This window comes from Corticium candelabrum, chromosome 11 (genome assembly GCF_963422355.1).
Source record: "Corticium candelabrum chromosome 11, ooCorCand1.1, whole genome shotgun sequence".
Lineage (NCBI taxonomy): Eukaryota > Metazoa > Porifera > Homoscleromorpha > Homosclerophorida > Plakinidae > Corticium > Corticium candelabrum.
In genome coordinates, this window is record NC_085095.1 from 7,712,068 (window position 1) to 7,729,580 (window position 17,513).

At 42.4% G+C, this 17,513-nt stretch overlaps 2 protein-coding genes across 2 annotated transcripts; one reads left to right on the forward strand and one right to left on the reverse strand.

Annotated features, from left to right (window-relative positions):
- The first annotated feature begins 238 nt into the window (after window positions 1-238).
- LOC134186688 (proteasomal ATPase-associated factor 1-like) lies at window positions 239-8,426 on the forward strand. Its single transcript, XM_062654710.1, has 12 exons — window positions 239-324; window positions 388-428; window positions 485-588; window positions 660-749; window positions 1,249-1,347; window positions 1,412-1,562; window positions 1,626-1,670; window positions 3,626-3,778; window positions 3,839-3,930; window positions 7,876-7,991; window positions 8,062-8,147; window positions 8,212-8,426. The coding sequence occupies exons 1-12, from the start codon at window positions 272-274 to the stop codon at window positions 8,385-8,387; spliced, it is 1,206 nt and encodes a 401-aa protein (XP_062510694.1). The 5' UTR covers window positions 239-271; the 3' UTR covers window positions 8,388-8,426.
- Window positions 8,427-10,340: 1,914 nt separating this feature from the next.
- On the reverse strand, window positions 10,341-17,462 carry LOC134186391 (uncharacterized). The gene is made up of 5 exons (XM_062654358.1): window positions 17,366-17,462; window positions 16,115-17,274; window positions 15,993-16,052; window positions 15,259-15,933; window positions 10,341-12,247 (listed from the first exon to the last, which is right to left on the reverse strand). Exons 1-5 carry the CDS (start codon window positions 17,412-17,414, stop codon window positions 10,649-10,651), a joined length of 3,543 nt encoding a protein of 1,180 aa, XP_062510342.1. The 5' UTR covers window positions 17,415-17,462; the 3' UTR covers window positions 10,341-10,648.
- Window positions 17,463-17,513: the final 51 nt, after the last annotated feature.

Genomic DNA, 17,513 nt, shown 5'->3' on the forward strand with positions numbered 1-17,513 from the left:
GCAACTTAGAGTTTAGTAGATATCACTAATTAAGTACGTTAAGTAAGGGACAAAGCAAGTTTCTGAGCATCTTTGTTTTTAGTCTTTATTTTATTAATGGATACATTAATTGTGAGCAGTAGAATGTATAATCAGTTGTTCAAAATATATCTCTATAGCTGTTGAAATGACACGTATTGAAAATTAAATTTGAATGTTAATTAATTAATGCCCATTCAATAGGTAAACATTTAGCACTCGCTTCGATCGTTTTCTTATACGGGATCTGAACATGACAACACGCCGTCTCATTCATTTGCAGTGCGACTGGGAGACAGCCTTGCAGTACGATGAACATCCTCTTGCTGTTAAATCTTGGGTCTATCATTGCGTATCTCTATTTTACAGAGAAACCGGCGGGAAAGCGTGGATTTCTTGCCGCTCTGAAGGTTAACGTTGTGAAACATCGCTTGCTGATTGCACCGACTTCATATCGATTTTTCAGGGGAAGGTACTCTCTATGGAGAGCTGAAACGAGTTGGATGCGATGCGAGAGACTTGCCAGTCATCGAGGCGTCTGATGGTTTTAGCTGCACGTGGATTGGTCAAGTGTGATGATTGAATGACGAATAATTATTGGTGCTCTCGTAGTAATTATTTGATTTTTGGCTTGTTGGCAGAAATGTTTGCTGGTTAGCTGCGCTAGCAGAAGATGCAGCACGAAATTTGTGGCTCCAGTCGCCACGTTTAGGAACATTATCCAAGGGAATGTAAGCTGTTTCTGTTGGTGTTTGTTTGTGCAGAGTGACGGACTGATGGGCGGACAGACTGGGTGACATCGTATAAAGGAAATAAAGGAAATGAATTTATTTTGTATCAATCAGAGGTGTAGCTGAGACAAACTGACAGACAGACAAAGAGCTCACTATTTAGCTGAAATGGCTTGTACTGTATGGTAGTATTGATGTTCAAAATAAAAGACAGACAGACAGACAGACAGACAGACAGACAGACAGACAGACAGACAGACTGACTGACTGACAAAGATCATTTATTGAACATACAAGGCACTACGTACATCATAGGAAGTCGAAACATAATAGTCGCTACTGAAATCTAAAACCGACTGACTGACTGACTGACTGACTGACTGACTGACTGACATCATTTATTACACACAAACCTCTACATACAGAACACTAACACTGACTGACTGACAGACAAGGCAAGACATTGTCACAATGTTTCACGAAATTTGTTTGGTTGCAGATTATGTCTGTCAGTGTGAGTCCATCTCAAGGACTCGGCGTCTGCTGTGGCACATCAGGCCAACTGAAAGTTTTTCTAACATCAAATGGCTCAATCCGAGTAAGCCAAACTCTTTTCTCTCATTTTCTAACATACTACACTACGGTATAACATTACACTATAGAGAGATTTGTCTGGTCATCTTTTGGATGTTCTCTGCTGCAGCTTCTTTCCTTCAGGTGTCGTTATACTTAGTGGTGGCAGTGATATGCGACTAAAAATTTGGTCAGTGGAAGATGGTAGTTGCCCAGTCACATTGGTGGGCCATAAATCGAGTATGACTGCGATGCACTTGCTTTATTATTTATTGAATTATGAGCAATGGAATTTTGTACTAGGGGTGACGCAGACAGCTATAGTGGACAGAGGAAGAAATGTTGTGTGTAAGTCAAACAACTGATTCATTACGTCTTTAATTGTAGAATAGCATAATTAAACACAGACAGGTAACACACACAGAGACAGATGGACAAACATGCATGTACACAGATGGACAGACATGAATATACACAGATGGACGAATACATACAGGCAGATGGACAAACACACATACAGACAGATGGACAAACATGCATACACACAGATGGACAAATGCATAGACAGATGGACAAACATACATACACACAGATGGACAAACACACAGACAGATGGATGGACAAACACACAAACAGATGGACAGACATGCATACAGACAAATGGACAAACACACAGACATATGGACAAACACGTAGACAGATGGACAATCATGTAGACAGGCAGATGGACAAACATGCATACAGACAAATGGACAAACACACAGACAGATGCACAAACTGATAGACAGATGGACAATCACATAGACAGGCAGATGGACAAACACATAAAAAGATAGTAGCCTCGTCCCCAGACTCTCTTGCGCTATTCTTGTCCAGTGCCCGTATGACAATTCCAGGCGCAAGAGAGTCCGGGATCATTCCACCTACTTCCTGCCATATCTCTTTACTAAATGTTCACTAATTGTCACCCCCAACTTCATCAAGTGTCCCACAACTTCAAAATGAAATTAGCGTTAGAACTAAAGCTTGGTTCACAATACACCTCGTGTCGCGTTGCGTCATCTCGCGTCAAAGGAGGCCGCTTCCGACGCGACTCACTGGAATAGGAATAAATCCTATCCAACACGTCGCGTCGTGTCGGAAGCGGCCTCCTTTGACATGAGACGACGTGAGGTGTATTGTGAACCAGGCTTTATCCAATAAACGTACCACACGGGATGCTATGACCGTTGTTTGGTGTTTGTGGCATATCCAGCACTTGCAGACAACTGAAGCATGTTGAAAAGGTAAGTCTATGGAGTGTTGGTGACGGGTGTCGTGTAGGCTTGTGGTCTGAGATTAACAATTGGCGGAGTAATGACCTTCTACGTAGTTCACACGCGCATCTCCTGTGTGGCCATTAGCGTTTGCGTGCAGACTAGAGTCTAAGACTCTGTAGCAAAAAGCGCGCATGACAAGGGGAAGGGGTTGATCTTGACAGGAAACTACCGTCTACCCTTCGAGAAGTCTTCAAGTATGAAAACAAATGCATCTTTTTGTGAAAGAATAGCCCTGGAAGCTTCAAGTTGACCCTCCAGACCGTAGTTTCATGTCAAGATCAACCCCTTCCCTTGTCATTGCACGCTTTTTGCTACAAAGTCTATTCTGCGCACAAACGCTAATGGCCGCGTGTGAACTACGTAGAAGGTCATCACTCCGCCAATTGTAGATCTCAGACCACAAGCCTACACGACATCCGTCACCAACACTCCATAGACTTACCTTTTCAACATGCTTCAGTTGTCTGCAAGTGCTGGATATGCCACAAACACCAAACAATGGTCATAGCATCCCATGTGGTACATTTATTGGATTAGTTCTAATGCTAATTTGATTTTGAAGTTAAGGGACACTTGATGAAGTTGGGGGTGACACTTAGTGATTTAGTAAGGAGATATGGCAGGAAGTAGGCGGGGATGATCCCAGACTCTCTCGTGTCTGGAATTGTCATACAGGCACCGGACAAGACTAGAGCGAGAGAGTCTGGGGACGAGGCTACACAGATAGACAAACACACAGACAGATAGACAAACACACAGACATATGGACAAACACACATACAGACATGGACAAACACACAGACAGATAGACAACTATGCATACAGACAGATGGACAAACATGCATACAGACGTACAATAGAGCATTAGATCATTTGTAGGTTGTCCCAATTTACTGTATGTGTTTAACTAAATATCTACAATCATTCTTATTTTATAATGCTAAAACGGTCCAACGGAGTTGCTTTGTAAGTTTGTCATTATAGCTTGTGGAGGAGACGGCTGTGTGAAGTTATGGGATGTTGGTGAAAGCAAATTGTTGTCAAACGTTGTCAACAATGCCAGCTGTGCTATCAATGGCTGTGCCATTCAAACAACTTTTGATTCAATCAGTTTAGGAGAAAGAGAATCACAGACGAGTTAGTTTGAGAACGTTTATAGACTTTATCATGTGTGTGTTTACGATAGACAATGAACAGGTGATCGTGAGGTTAACACCGAAGGAAAAATGCTGATTGTCGGTAGAGAAGACGGTTTGTTGGAAGGTTATGGCTTGCACTCAAGGAAACAGGTAAGCTACTGTCTGGTTGTGTACTGTACATGTAGAGCATCCGATCTACCACGAGACCCAGTGATTTGCAGATTGTAAATGAACCCGATCACTCGTTGATTTAGAGCTTGAACTCGACGTGTGTGTGTGTGTGTGTGTGTGTGTGTGTGTGTGTGTGTGCGTGTGTATGGGTGGGTGGGTGGGTGGGTGAAAGTCCTCTCACTGAATCCTCCAAGAGGGTACCCCACGGGACCTTGTATTTCTGGTAGTTCCCTTGCCCGGGGGAGGAAATACATGCTAACTTCAACCTTCAGCAAGTTGAAGATGGTGAGAGGCTAGGGTGCGCTAGCCTAGCAAGCTGGTCACTTAAAACATATGTTGCTACTAAATGCAGAATAGAGCGCATTCCTCTGCGTGTGGACAAAAGTAGGGGTGGCGCTGGGGAAAGAGCCAGTGATGCCAGGAATAGAACTGGGCTCCGAAGACTGAGAGGCAACCCGGCAATCAAGGGGCTGTGCTCGTGGGAAGGGGTTATTGAGGGCTCTCCGGCTGCCCCTAATAACTCAGTTTGTAGTCGGACTACTATCCAATCTGCTTCTGGTACCACAATAACATGGTCTGTTCATTCCATGAGATGTCCTATTCTGGATTGCTCTAGTGTATTGTCATCAGTAAATTTCATGAGGAACCATGTAAAGAAATTTCATCATATATGCAATATAATGGTAAAGAATAGTTGCAAGTCAAGTTTACACTACCCTTCAACTGTTAGCTTAAGCTCTTCCATTATTGTAAGCGGAACGAAATCAATGACGTGATGTGGAAAAAAAATCAATTGCTCAAGTTTGGTGTGTGGAATGTTCGAACATTAATTAAAGGGTGTGGGCAGAACTGACCTTCTTGCCAAAGAGTTGATTACAACTGATATTACATTATGTGGCATTACTGAAACTCACTTACCTGGCGCAGGCATGATGGATTTAGATGAAGACTCCTGCTATCGTCTGTTGTTTTCTGGACCACCTGAGCTAGCTTCCAGGGGCGTTGGTCTAGTGGTTACACATAATGTGATGAAGTCACTCAAATCGTTTGATCCTATCTCAGATAGGATATTGCGTGCTGACTTTCTCACTGACAAGGAATTTTGAATGTCATTGTTGGTTACGCTCCAACAGAACAATGCGAAGAGGTAGTTAAAGATGAATTTTATCAACAACTTGATGTTGTTATGCATAAGAGGTTCGCTTGTTGTTGTGCTGGGTGACTTTAATGCTAGACTTGGAAAGGCAGTTTCGAAAGTTGTTGGTCAGTTTGGTTTATTAAAGTCAACCAGTGACAATGGTGTTAGACTGATAGAATTTTGTCAAGCACATAACCTGGGAATCACAAACACCTTTTTCCAGCATAAGAATATACACACTGCCACTTGGTATCCTACTAATCCCAAATTACAACCAAGTCTAAAAGACTACGTTTTGGTAAAGCAGTCTATGCAATAAATGGTACATGATCCAAGAGTACGACGAGGACCAAATTTTGACAGTGACCACAAACTTGTTTGTAGTAAGATGGTACTGAAACTTCAGAAGCCACGTGGGAAAAGACGAGTGAAAACCTTTGCATGAGCCGTACTCAGTGATCCTATTGCTCTAGGCAAATATTGAAATAACATCATGACTAGATTTACACAAAGATTATCTACTGAGACTGAAGCTATGTGGTCTGATTTTTGTAGTGCAATTATGGACTCTGCAAATGAACACCTCAATGTTGTTCAAACCAGGAAGAATAGATGGATTTCTGAGCATACAGTACATTTGATAGCTAAGAAATGTGAGGCTCACATCGCTTGGATGAGATGTCAGGAAAACGAGATGACTAGGAAACATTATGTTAGTTTATTCAAACAAGTGAAACAAGCAGTTTGACAAGACAAAGAAGAATGGTTGCATGAACAAGCATCTGATTTATAATATGACTTGAAACACCACAATCATTATGAATTTTTCAGGAAGCTCAAAAATTTTGATCACGTACCCATTCAACCTGCCTCAGTAATTTTAAATGAGCATGGTCAGAAACTACTTTGTACCGACGATCAGTTAGATCGTTGGAAGAGACACTTTGCCTCGGTATTAAATGTCAGACGTCCTATTGCAATAGACTCTGGAATGGTTGTACGCTCTGTTGGGTCTGGTGCTCTACTCAGTGAAGAAGAAATTACCAGCTATTAAAAAGTTAAAAATAATAGAGCATCTGATAATGATGGAATAACAGCTGAATTACTGAAAGCTGGGCCTACAGAGCTTTTTGATTGGCTATCTGAGCTTTTTCAACAAGTTTGGTCTTCAGGAAGAGTGTCACAGGATTGGAAAGATTCAGTTCTTGTCCCTGTTTTCAAGAAAAATGACAGACTAATATGCGACAACTATCGTGGTATTTCATTACTTAGTGTACTTGGAAAGGTATTAGCAAATATTCTTCTGGAACGACTTAATTAAACAGTCAGTTGAACCTCTACTACTAGAAGCCCAATGTGGTTTTTGTTCAGGTAGAGGAACAATTGATCAAATATGGTTGGTTCGTCAGTTAATTGAAAAGTCCATTGAACATGAGTGTGCTGTTCATATTTGTTTTGTTGATCTGGAAAAAGCTTTTGACTTCGTACCTAGAGATGTTCTCAGACTACTTTTGAAAGAGAGAGGCATTGAGGAACAAGTTGTACAATTGATTGTTGACATTCACGATGGAACACATTGTGTTGTCAAATCTAGTGGTGAGAAGTCATCAAAATTTGAAGTTACAACTGGTGTACGTCAGGGTTGTGCTATGTCTCCTGTATTATTTAATCTCGTCATGGACAAGATTGTATGTGAAGCACTAAACAAAGCTAAAGTTGGCGGAATAGAAATTGAATACAGGAAAGAGGGAAGTCTCTACATGAACTACAAAGTCAAAGCTCAAGGAATTAGTGTCATTAAAGCTGCTATGCTGATGATTTAGCTTTAATTGGGAAGACCTCGGGTGAACTACAAAAGTTAGTAGACAGTCTACATGAGTCCTGCTGTAAATGGGGAATGAAAATCAGCATCAAGAAAACAAAAGTTTTGAGCATTGGTTACGAGCAGGCACGTATTCTTGACGGTTCTGTTCTTGAAAACGTTACAGAGTTTACTTACTTGGGGAGTATCATGAGCCAAGATGGTGGATGCATTGCTGAAATTGATGCTCGTATAAGCAAAGCAAGTAGAGTTTTTGGTTCCTGGAAGAAAAGGGTATTTACCAACAGACAGTTTTCAATCTCCACAAAGATGAAATTTTTTGTGCTTTGGTGAGACCTGTTTTGCTATATGGATGTGAGACTTGGTCCGTTACACAACCAAATTTGCAATGCTTAAATACATTCCACATGCGGTGCATTTGATTGATTCTTGGTGTCTCAAGATGGAATAAAATCAAGAATTCAGACAATTTAGAACGAGCGTGTGAAGACCCTATTGCTATGACAATACAGAAACAACGATTGCAATGGCTGGGCCATCTGCTACGCATCAGTGACAATTGTCCCCAAAAACAATTACTTTGCAGCAGACTTAGTAATGCAACAAGACCAACACATGGGCCTAAACAGAGATGGATAGATGTTGTCAAAAGAGACCTCATCATTACATATCAGTCTTCGTGATGCTGATGATCGTGCTGCTTAGAGAAGCGCTATTACGCTGCGTTGCCAAAACCCATAGTGGGTATGGTGGAATCAAGGTTCAAGTTGTGTGTGTGTGTGTGTGTGTGTGTGTGTGTGTGTGTGTGTGTGTGTGTGTGTGTGTGTGTGTGTGTGTGTGTGTGTGTGTGTGTGTGTGATTCAGTGCCCTTTTTGTGTTTGGAAATACTTCTGAAATTTGTAAGTTACTAACTAACATTTTTGGCTCAGTAGATCGTAGTGTATCTGTTATGTGTTTGTATTAGATATTTTCTCAGAGACTCTCTGGTACAGTCAACAGCTGTGCGTTTTTGTCTGATATCACGTGTGTTGCCGGTTGCCAGGATGGATTAGTGGGCATTATAGATCTCAGAAAAACAAGGTTTTTAGTGAATACGTGAGCTCCGGACATGCTGCATGATGTCACACTCTTTGTAAATTATCTTTTCCAGTGAACTCGTTTCTCGTATTCATCGTTCTAATTCACCCATTCTCAGTGTGGCTGCAAAGGATCGTAACCGCTTTATTGCCAGCACTGGTTATATGCATTCGTATTTTTGTGTGTCGTTGCCGTTTGTATGTAGGGATGTACTGTGTTGCAGGCGACGGTTGTTGCTTTGTGTCGAAGGTGTTACCACTTAACTCTGAATTGGATATTGTTGAATGGGACGATATGACTGGAGCTGACTGTGACTCTGTCCATGGAGTGTCGCTATCTGGTAACACTCTGTATACGTGCTGTAGAGATGCAACCATTAGGAAGTATAATTTGATTTAATAAATTGATTACAGCAATAAGGTCATGTAGACTTTGTTTATCCTCTAGATTATGTATCTACGGTAGTTTATATTAATACACACACACACACACACACACACACACACACACACACACACACACACACACACACACACACACACACACACACACACACACACACACACACACACACACACACACACACACACACACACCATGCAAGTATCATTACCTGTTAAGTGTGGACATCTTGCATGTTGACCCATTTGGTTACTGGACCATCAATGGTCTAGCTCCGCCGTCTATCAGCTGTCTATCGTTTTCGCCCTCTATCTTCACTACATGGCAAATATCCTTTGACACGTCTTTCCCAAAGAGGTATTCAAGTCGACTCTCCTGGGACCAACGCTCTAAAAAGCACTCTTTTCTACCGTGGTCAACAGCTGTGGAACTCACTCCCATTGTCTCTATGTCTTCTCCACTCAGATATGCTATCGATCTCTAAATCAAAACTGCACACAACTCTTTTCAACCGACTCAATACTGTCTGGACATGATACCTAATCGATATGTAACTATATGTAAATACATGTTTAATTTCCTAGGAGCTCTGTATATTTTCCTTTTGTCCTTGTATATTTACCCTATTAGAAACAGGGTGTCTGAGGATTTGCCACTATGGTGGAAGACTTCCCTGTCTAAATAAACCAGTTCAGTTCAGTTTGAATTGTCATGACGTCTGTCATGACTGGTGAACACAGTCAAGACGTGACAAGACAAGACCAAGATCTTATTTCTCTTTTTTGAATTACGTCATAAGCATGAACTGGGCTGCTGATAAGAAGAAATATATTAATTATTTAGTTAGCTACATCATTAGACTGGAAGTTTGCGGCAAACAGCCTCTGGTGGCGGAAGCACACATTTTGAAAAACTGGTCCGGACCAGCCGGACCGCCCTGTAATAATAAGTGGGCAGGGACAATCTGGTATGACGTTGTTTGGATGTTGTTTGGGAGCCTAGCCCCTCTAATTTGCGTAGAAGTTTGATGGCGGGGACTCTACAGTAAAGTATACATTCACATTTGACTGCCATTTACTGTTGCAAGCTAACGACTGCTAGACTTTCTACTCTAAATGAGAAGACGTGTCAAGTCAAGTTTTGGCTTGAATCCAAATTATCGGTCCACACGTGACTTGTGGTGAACACTTCCTGACTAGCGTCGTATAATATAGTCCCGCTCTATTTTCCGTGTGCATTTCGCAGTCCTCTTGTCTTTGTCAAGTGTGGAAGGCCGAGATGTTGTCCACATTTTCGCGTCGCGTGGACCGAATCTGTGCAGTAAGATTTGAACTGGTCGGCTATGTCGCCTACCGTCGATCTCATTCATGTCACCAGAAGACAGTCTATACGTCATCATTCATCAGCATGCCCAACAACGAAACTGTGTGCAACGGCGGTCGCAAAGTGGAGTTTCCTCGTTTTGATGGTGATTACATCGCTCTGTTGAACGCAGGACCACACATTTCGGTTTCCTGCAATTCGGCCGAAGTTAGCAAACTGTTTGCCTACTCGATGATGCAGACGATGCGTTTGCATGAGCTCGAGAATCGAATAGAGGCAACGTACAGACTCATTCATCATCCAACGGATCGGTGGACTGACGAACGTTGTGGCTAAAGTCTACTCTAGAGAGTGACTGATATATCGCAATTTTTGATAATTGTGGGCGGGGCAGGCAATTAGTGTTGGAAGCTGCAGCACAGAAAGAAACAGCGTCGCTAGATTTAGAACGTTGGGTGCTTTAGGAAGTTCTAAAGTCATTCAATTAGCCTAGTTGTGCGCATTTCTGGACACTTTTGTGAGATCCATAGTTACTATGTTTGCAGTTCTCTAGATTTGCCTTGTTAATAAGCGTTTGTATAATAGATACTATATATTGTTATTGTACTTCTTGTTTCCCAATAACGATTGCGTTGAACATGCGAACATGTGATAGTCATGATATTGCACGTGATTTGTGGGTACAGCAAATGTGTTAGGGCCCTGCCTCTACAACAACATAATACAACACCACAAACGTCCTTTACACCAATGTTATCTGTCCTTCACGCACAGTGAGTGCAATCGTTTAACTTAATTAGGTATTAGAGTAAGAATAGAGATTTTAAATTGGTTCCCCAAGCTTGGAAGCTTGACTATAATGTATTTCTCAAGATTAGCAGTCCACACTTATTGTCATTTGCATCAATCCACTTTGCTATATAGGACCTAAAAGGTTATACCACATCATCATCATCATCATCATCACTGAATGTATAGGCCACACCAAACTGACAACTTTGGCTAGGGAGTGGACCAACATTCATCTCTGTTGATTCCACTGACTCAACAGTGTACCACAAATCCCTTTCCTGATCATCTGATGTCTCAGCTGTAAGACCCATCTGCTTTTCAATGTCCTTAGCAACCGATAGTGTAGACATGAGTACATGTTCTACATGTTTCCATAACTCCTCCTTGTGATCTACCTTCACAGGTAGTGAAGACACATCGGAAGTTACAGCATAACTATGGTAGTCTGTTTTTGAAGACAGCAACTCGTCTGCCCTACTGATGTCCTCCGATGAATCAGACCTTGTCCCGTGTGGCTGTGCTTCATCTACATCATTACGCTCTACTGACGGCCGACCGTTTTCTTGTGAGAATTTCACTTGAGAATCAAACGATGTATTACTACTGTCCTGCAGAGTAACTGCTGCTTTTGATTCAACAAGTAGCTCCAACTCATCAGGAGGCAATGAAACTGGTAAAGAAGGAGGCTCTGTGTCGGGTGCAATAGGATATGCAGAGTCAATTAGAGCAGGTGGAGATGACTCTGGAATTGGTGGTGGAGATGCTACAGTTGGAAAAGCAATAGACTGTTGCGCCAAGGTATCGGTTATAGTTGGCAGTTGAGGAAACACACAAACTGGAGGAGACAGCCGCTGTAAGTCAGCAGGTGATCTTTGTTCGAGTTCTATTGATGGTGACTCGGTTAGAAGAGGAGGAGTTTCTTCATCAGATATTCCACTGTCACGGTGCTGATCACCGACATCAAAGTCTACAGCACACTCTTCAAAAAGACTGGCTTGCTGTTCATGTTCTCCTAATTGAGGTGATGTCTGAAGATCTAAAGAAACATTGCTTGACGGTTCGTCTGCATCACTTGAACCTAGACGTTCCCCAGCAGGATGACTGCCTAGAGCAGAGTCCACAGAATGTACTGGTCGACTGAGGTGTGGTGAAAGTGCATCAGAGTGACATGTACTGTCACTCACAAATGCAGACCTGATGAGAAGAGACGGGGTGACACTAAGATCAGCAGGTATCACAGACTCAGGGAACTCGAGTGGTAAGGAGTTGGCTGGTGAAGACGAAGATGGAAGGTCCAGTGGCTGAGTTGAAGGAAGATCAAGTGGTGACATTGATGGAACAACTGGTGGGGGTGTTAGAGTTGTGGGAAGATCAGGTGGTGGAGTTGAGGGAAGATCAGGTGGTGTTGTTGAGGGAAGATCAGGTGGTGGAGTTGAGGGAAGATCAGGTGGTGTTGTTGAGGGAAGATCAGGTGGTGGAGTTGAGGGAAGATCAGGTGGTGTTGTTGAGGAAAGATCAGGTGGTGGAGTTGAGGGAAGATCAGGTGGTGGTGTTGAGGGAAGATCAGGTGGTGGAGTTGAGGGAAGATAAGGTGGTGGTGTTGAGGGAAGATCCAATGGCAAATTGGGTGCATCTGAATCTGGTAATTTGGGTGGATTGATTCCAGGTAATGATGAAACTGGCTCTGTCAACAGATCAGAATGTGGAGGGATGTCTTCTTGTTGTGTATTAGCATGATGCAACTACAAAAAAACATGAATCAATCAATAGACCACATCATCATTATGTAACACAGGACTACAATGAACTGTTACCCAAAACCATAATAATAAGACAATGACATTCTAATACCCCGTTTACACGAGCACACATAGCGAGCTGAGCCGAGCCACGCCAGCCCAGTATTCCAACCCAATGCGTGTCATTAACGTGCATTAGTTACTTGAGATTTGACATAGCTAGCGTTAGTTCATGTTTGCAATGGACAGAAGCCAAGCTGCCTGCATTTCTCTCTCTATGGCTTTACAACAGTCATATTAAGAAATGCATAAGACATATACGAGACGTTGTACTATTTACATGAGACATACTTTTTATACGAGACGTAGGTCTATCGCCAAGCGACTGTTGCAGCAAGGGAGTTCACAAGATAGAGTTCTTGCTCATCTTGGTCGCTTCACAATTGAATAAGACAGAGTCTCTGTCTCACTCTACGCTATATTTAAAATGAGCATGTGCAGCTCGTTTTCCAGCACGTTATGAATTTACATGTACCGTAGAAACTGAGCCAGCCCGCTCACAAGTGCTCATGTACACGGGGTGTAAGACCTTGATATTGGACTCTCAGTTATGAGGCAATACAGTGTGACTCCATTTTGAAATCCCATAATAACATCAAAACAGAGATGAGTATAACCTTGTCTGCTTTGGGGACTAACTCATTTAGTAATCTACTACAACAGACTGCAAAGGGAAAGAAGATTACTGAAAGAATCTACTTGATTGACCATCTACATGAGCAGATCGACTGGCATTCACACTCATCTAAAGCTGCACACAATACTATTTAGAAACAAAAAGGCAATGGAAACTTTCCCTTTGATAGATTTAATATCAATCACTCACATCAGTCACAACATCAATCCATTTCTTCTCTAATGAGTACAACATACATCTTCATAAAAAATCTCATTGTTTGCAGCAAGCTCTGCTTGCACACATTGGTCAACAGAAAGTTTTCTACATCACATGATTACCAACAACCTCACACTTTACTATACCAAATTACCAATTAAAATGTTTTACAGAGAAGAAAAATAGAGGTGCACCAGAGTCCTACACTATCTCACAAACAGTGTGACATGTATGTAATGTACACAATGTATATACTCAAACATCAGAGGAGGTAGAAAGCTAGTGTGCATTAAAGGCACGCCCATAGACAAATTTGGTCTTCTCTACACCTTGTTTACTTTGTTTCTGTGCTGCTGTATGTCTGGATGTACTCTAAATAATGACTGATAAGAGCTGCTTTTGTGAATTTATGTTTACATGTGGACTTCACTTGGTTACGCTGCCAGTGGTTTACAATGTTCCGTCTTTCCGTGGTTCCACGACCTTTGTTCTTCATTGTCTGTGTGAGACAAGACCAGTCCGTTATAGAATGCAGTATTGTAAGTTATCTCGCCATTTTTGGTGAGTAACGACCACAACTCTATGGATGTAGAAAGCTAGTGTTCGTTAAAGGAACACCCACAGGCGAATTTTGCTTTTAGCTAACAAGGCAGTCAAAATGTACCAGTAACTAAAGTCAGACATCTCCAACTGATAATAAACCTTACTCTACCCTATTAGGATTGTGACAGCGACTAATGTTCACACTTCCTACCTGTAAAGCAGTCACCTACGGTACATCTATAAGATAGCCCCACTTTCACAGACTCTGCTTGACCCGATATCGAGCAAAATGATCAAATCGTAGGAGTTATGAAATGTGGCACGCTAATCCATCAAGTAGGCATGGTCGAACGAATCCGTTGAATGCGGCCTCTACCGCCCCACTTCAGCTGATTTGCGCCACGCAATTGTGCGTAAGCGTTGCTTCCGCCACGGGGAAGCAAGTTTATAATAAAAAGGGTCACGGACACTCAAAGGGTATCTGGATGTTGCACTCACAGTGGCTCAAGGCAAACTGAAGTAGGCACGTGGTTCAAATATGGGGCTTAGAAGGTGCTTACTGGCTGAATAGTAAGACCGCCCAAGTAGCAGCTTTCTACCTCCTCTGCTCAAACATTACGTTGCTGTCAGTTTGAAGTCAATGACGATATCCTCCACACTGACATGTAAATTCCATTCCCACCCAACCTTAAATGTCTCCAAAAACTACTGGCTCATAATGTGGCAAAAAACAGAAAGACTGCCTAGAAATTCACTGAATCAGTTATACCTTAGGGGTGGTTCACAATTTTCGTAATTTTCACAAGCATACAAAACGTACGCTAGGAGGGTAGGGGTAGGGTCTTGTATATGCTTTCTAAATGATGATTTGGATATTGATTTTAATATTTATCTTCTCTAGCAAGCGATGCATACGCAATGCCCTTCAAATGCTAGGGAGACACGTTGCACAGGACCCTTATTACACAGTTAGACGACTTTGAGTTGTGATCTTTTGATACGTTCTGGAATTGGTTTGCTCATGCGCATCCTAACTAAATCCAGGTATCTAAAGTAGTAGCATGGAGGTCTGCATGGAAACCATCTAAGACTTTCAGTCTTTGTTTACTTATTGCCTCACATCAACCAGCTGCACAAGAATCTGCACTGTCTCTATATCACTTCATGAACGTCTTTGTGTTCAAAAACAAACATCGATCACAAAGCGAGGCAGTACGTGCGTGCTGGACAGGTGTGGACAGCAGCTGCAAAAAGTCCAAACTCTGCCTCATGATCGAAACAGTGAGAGGAAAGAAGGAATGTAGATGAAAATTAGTAGTAAGTAGTCTAGTGATGTACACATTGCTTTGCTGCAAACTGGTGTAGGTACGTCATGTCAGCACCTGATCAGAAATCGTCATTCTAGAATATGCTTTTGGGAGGAGGGGAGGAGGTAGTCAAAAGTGTACGTTTTGTACGCTCATGAAAATGACAAAAATTGTGAAGCACCCCTTCTTCATATAAAAATGTACTATAAATCCAACATACAACTTCTTCCAACTTATCCTTATAACTTAACAGACAGACACCTGCTTACTGGAGTTGTGTGATGTGGGGAAGGCACAGGTGACAAGCCAATCTTATTGCTGCTGTCCAACATCAAGCATTCCTTTTCAGCATTTGCAGATCTTTCGGAGTCTTCACCCCACACATTAGTAGCCAAAGACAACCTTGAAAAATCAAACTGAGGATTGTCCAGTCTGTCTATTTTGCCATCAACCTTTTTATTATCAGCTGCGACTTGCAATCCATTCTCATTGTAATCTCCACCTGTACATTGTACTTCTGCCACATGTACAGCTATTGCCTCTTCTCCCATATCCAGTCTGCTTTGTGTGTGTTGATCCTCATCCAACTGTACCACACCTTTTCTGACAGAATCCTCATCATCTACACCACTAACTCTTGTGTACACAAATGTATCTGACTGTTGTGGACATACAAGAACATGTTCTGAAAGTTCATCAGACAAGCGAGGCACATCCACCATATCCTCCACATTGACCGTTTGTTCACTAGCACATTCCTCTACAGAAGTAGGAGACTCTTCAAGCCTTGCGTTATCTACATCTTGTGTCACTGGCATCTCAATCTCATCATGAAGAAGAGAACTAGTAACACATTGATTTACCACTCTATTGTGTGATGGAGGTTGATGTTGACTAGATGAGGAATTCTCATTACTGACTATAGCTCCTCCTGTCGATCTGACCTGCACAGAACAAAATAAAACAGAACTAATTACTACATGCACAAACTTAATATTCATACCATTGTGGGGGAACTAGCAGCAACTTTATTTCGAGTTCGTTGCATGATCGCCTCAAGTCTCTACAATAATACCACAGCACATGAACAGACTAATGATGAAACACCATACATACAAGATAAACCTTCTTTCTCTCTGCTCTCTCCTTTTCTTCTTGTATTCTTCTCTCTTCTTCTTTGTTATCAATTTCTACTTGAACTTCCTTCCTGTTCTCTTCCACTTGCAACTTTACTTCTTTTATCTTATTTAAATCCTCTATCACTGCAGATTCTTCAACAATCTTGCTATCACTCTCCTTCCTTTCTTTTTCATCACATTCTAATCTGTTGCATTCCTCATTTTCTACATCCTTATCAACACGTAAATAAACTGTGTCAGGAATCTCTTCACCTTCAGCTGTCAGCTTCTCTAGTTCATCAAATAGCCGCTGCTCTTCTTCTTCCTTTTCCTCCGATCCTCTTCGTCTTTCGGCTTCTAAAAACAGTCGCGATGCTGCCTCTCTATCATGTTTTCTCTTTGCAGCCAGTCCTTCTTCGCCTACTGTTTCCACACTTACTTCAGATGTTTCTTCTGTAGCCACAGCTGCAGCTAAAATCGATTCGTCTATTTCAAGCTTCGGAGGAGAGCGTACGTTGCCCTCACTTGACTTCAGTTTAGACCACGACAGTTGCGGACTAGCCTCACCTTCGTCTTTCCCACGACCAGTGTCTTCAGGTTTTGATGTCTTTCTTGCAGACATCCGAGATGAAGGCGCGCTTTTCGCCGAGCTCGACAAACGTGGAGAAGAAGAACCAGCAGACGCAGTCACAAGAGTCTTAGACTTGACGCGCGTTGCTGGTGAAAGCGACGGCCCTGCAGCTGATTTCTGCCTCGAGCTGCTGCTGTTGCTTTTCCTAGCGACCGGAATTCCAGAAGAAGTCTTCTTTGCCACGGCCGCGGTCTGTCTGTCTCTACTGCGTTTGAGCATGTCTTCTTTCCTTTGCTTTTCCATCAAATCTTGTCGCTTCTTTCGTTCATCTGCAGCAGCTTTGCGTTCAGCCTCACGAACCTTCGACTCCTCCAGTTGTTTCAGTCGTTCGGCCTGTTTCTGCTCGCGTATCTGACGCGCTCGATCCTGTCGTTCAGAGACAGAAGGGACTTTTGTGGAAGACGAACTCGAACCTTCACCATTTATTCCTTTCTTACTCGCTGCTGCTGATGTACTTGACTTGCTTGTCGTTGTAGTTGTACGCGACTTAGTCAAGCTCGAGTTCACTGGCTGCTTTTTCTGACCAGCCTGAGCCGCTGTAGATGAAGAAAAAGAAAGTCACACATAATAATTGATGACAGCAGATGTCGAGACATGCCAGGATGACATATCAGCAGCTACACTTACCTTTCTTCGCACGGAAGGCTTCCAAAGACATAGGCTGGCTTTCCGACATGCTGGAAGCACTTCCTAGCGCTATATGCGCTACAAGCTCACAACCCCAGGCGCGACAAAATCGAATGTGCGCATGTGCAGTAAGTAGAAGGTGTGGCTA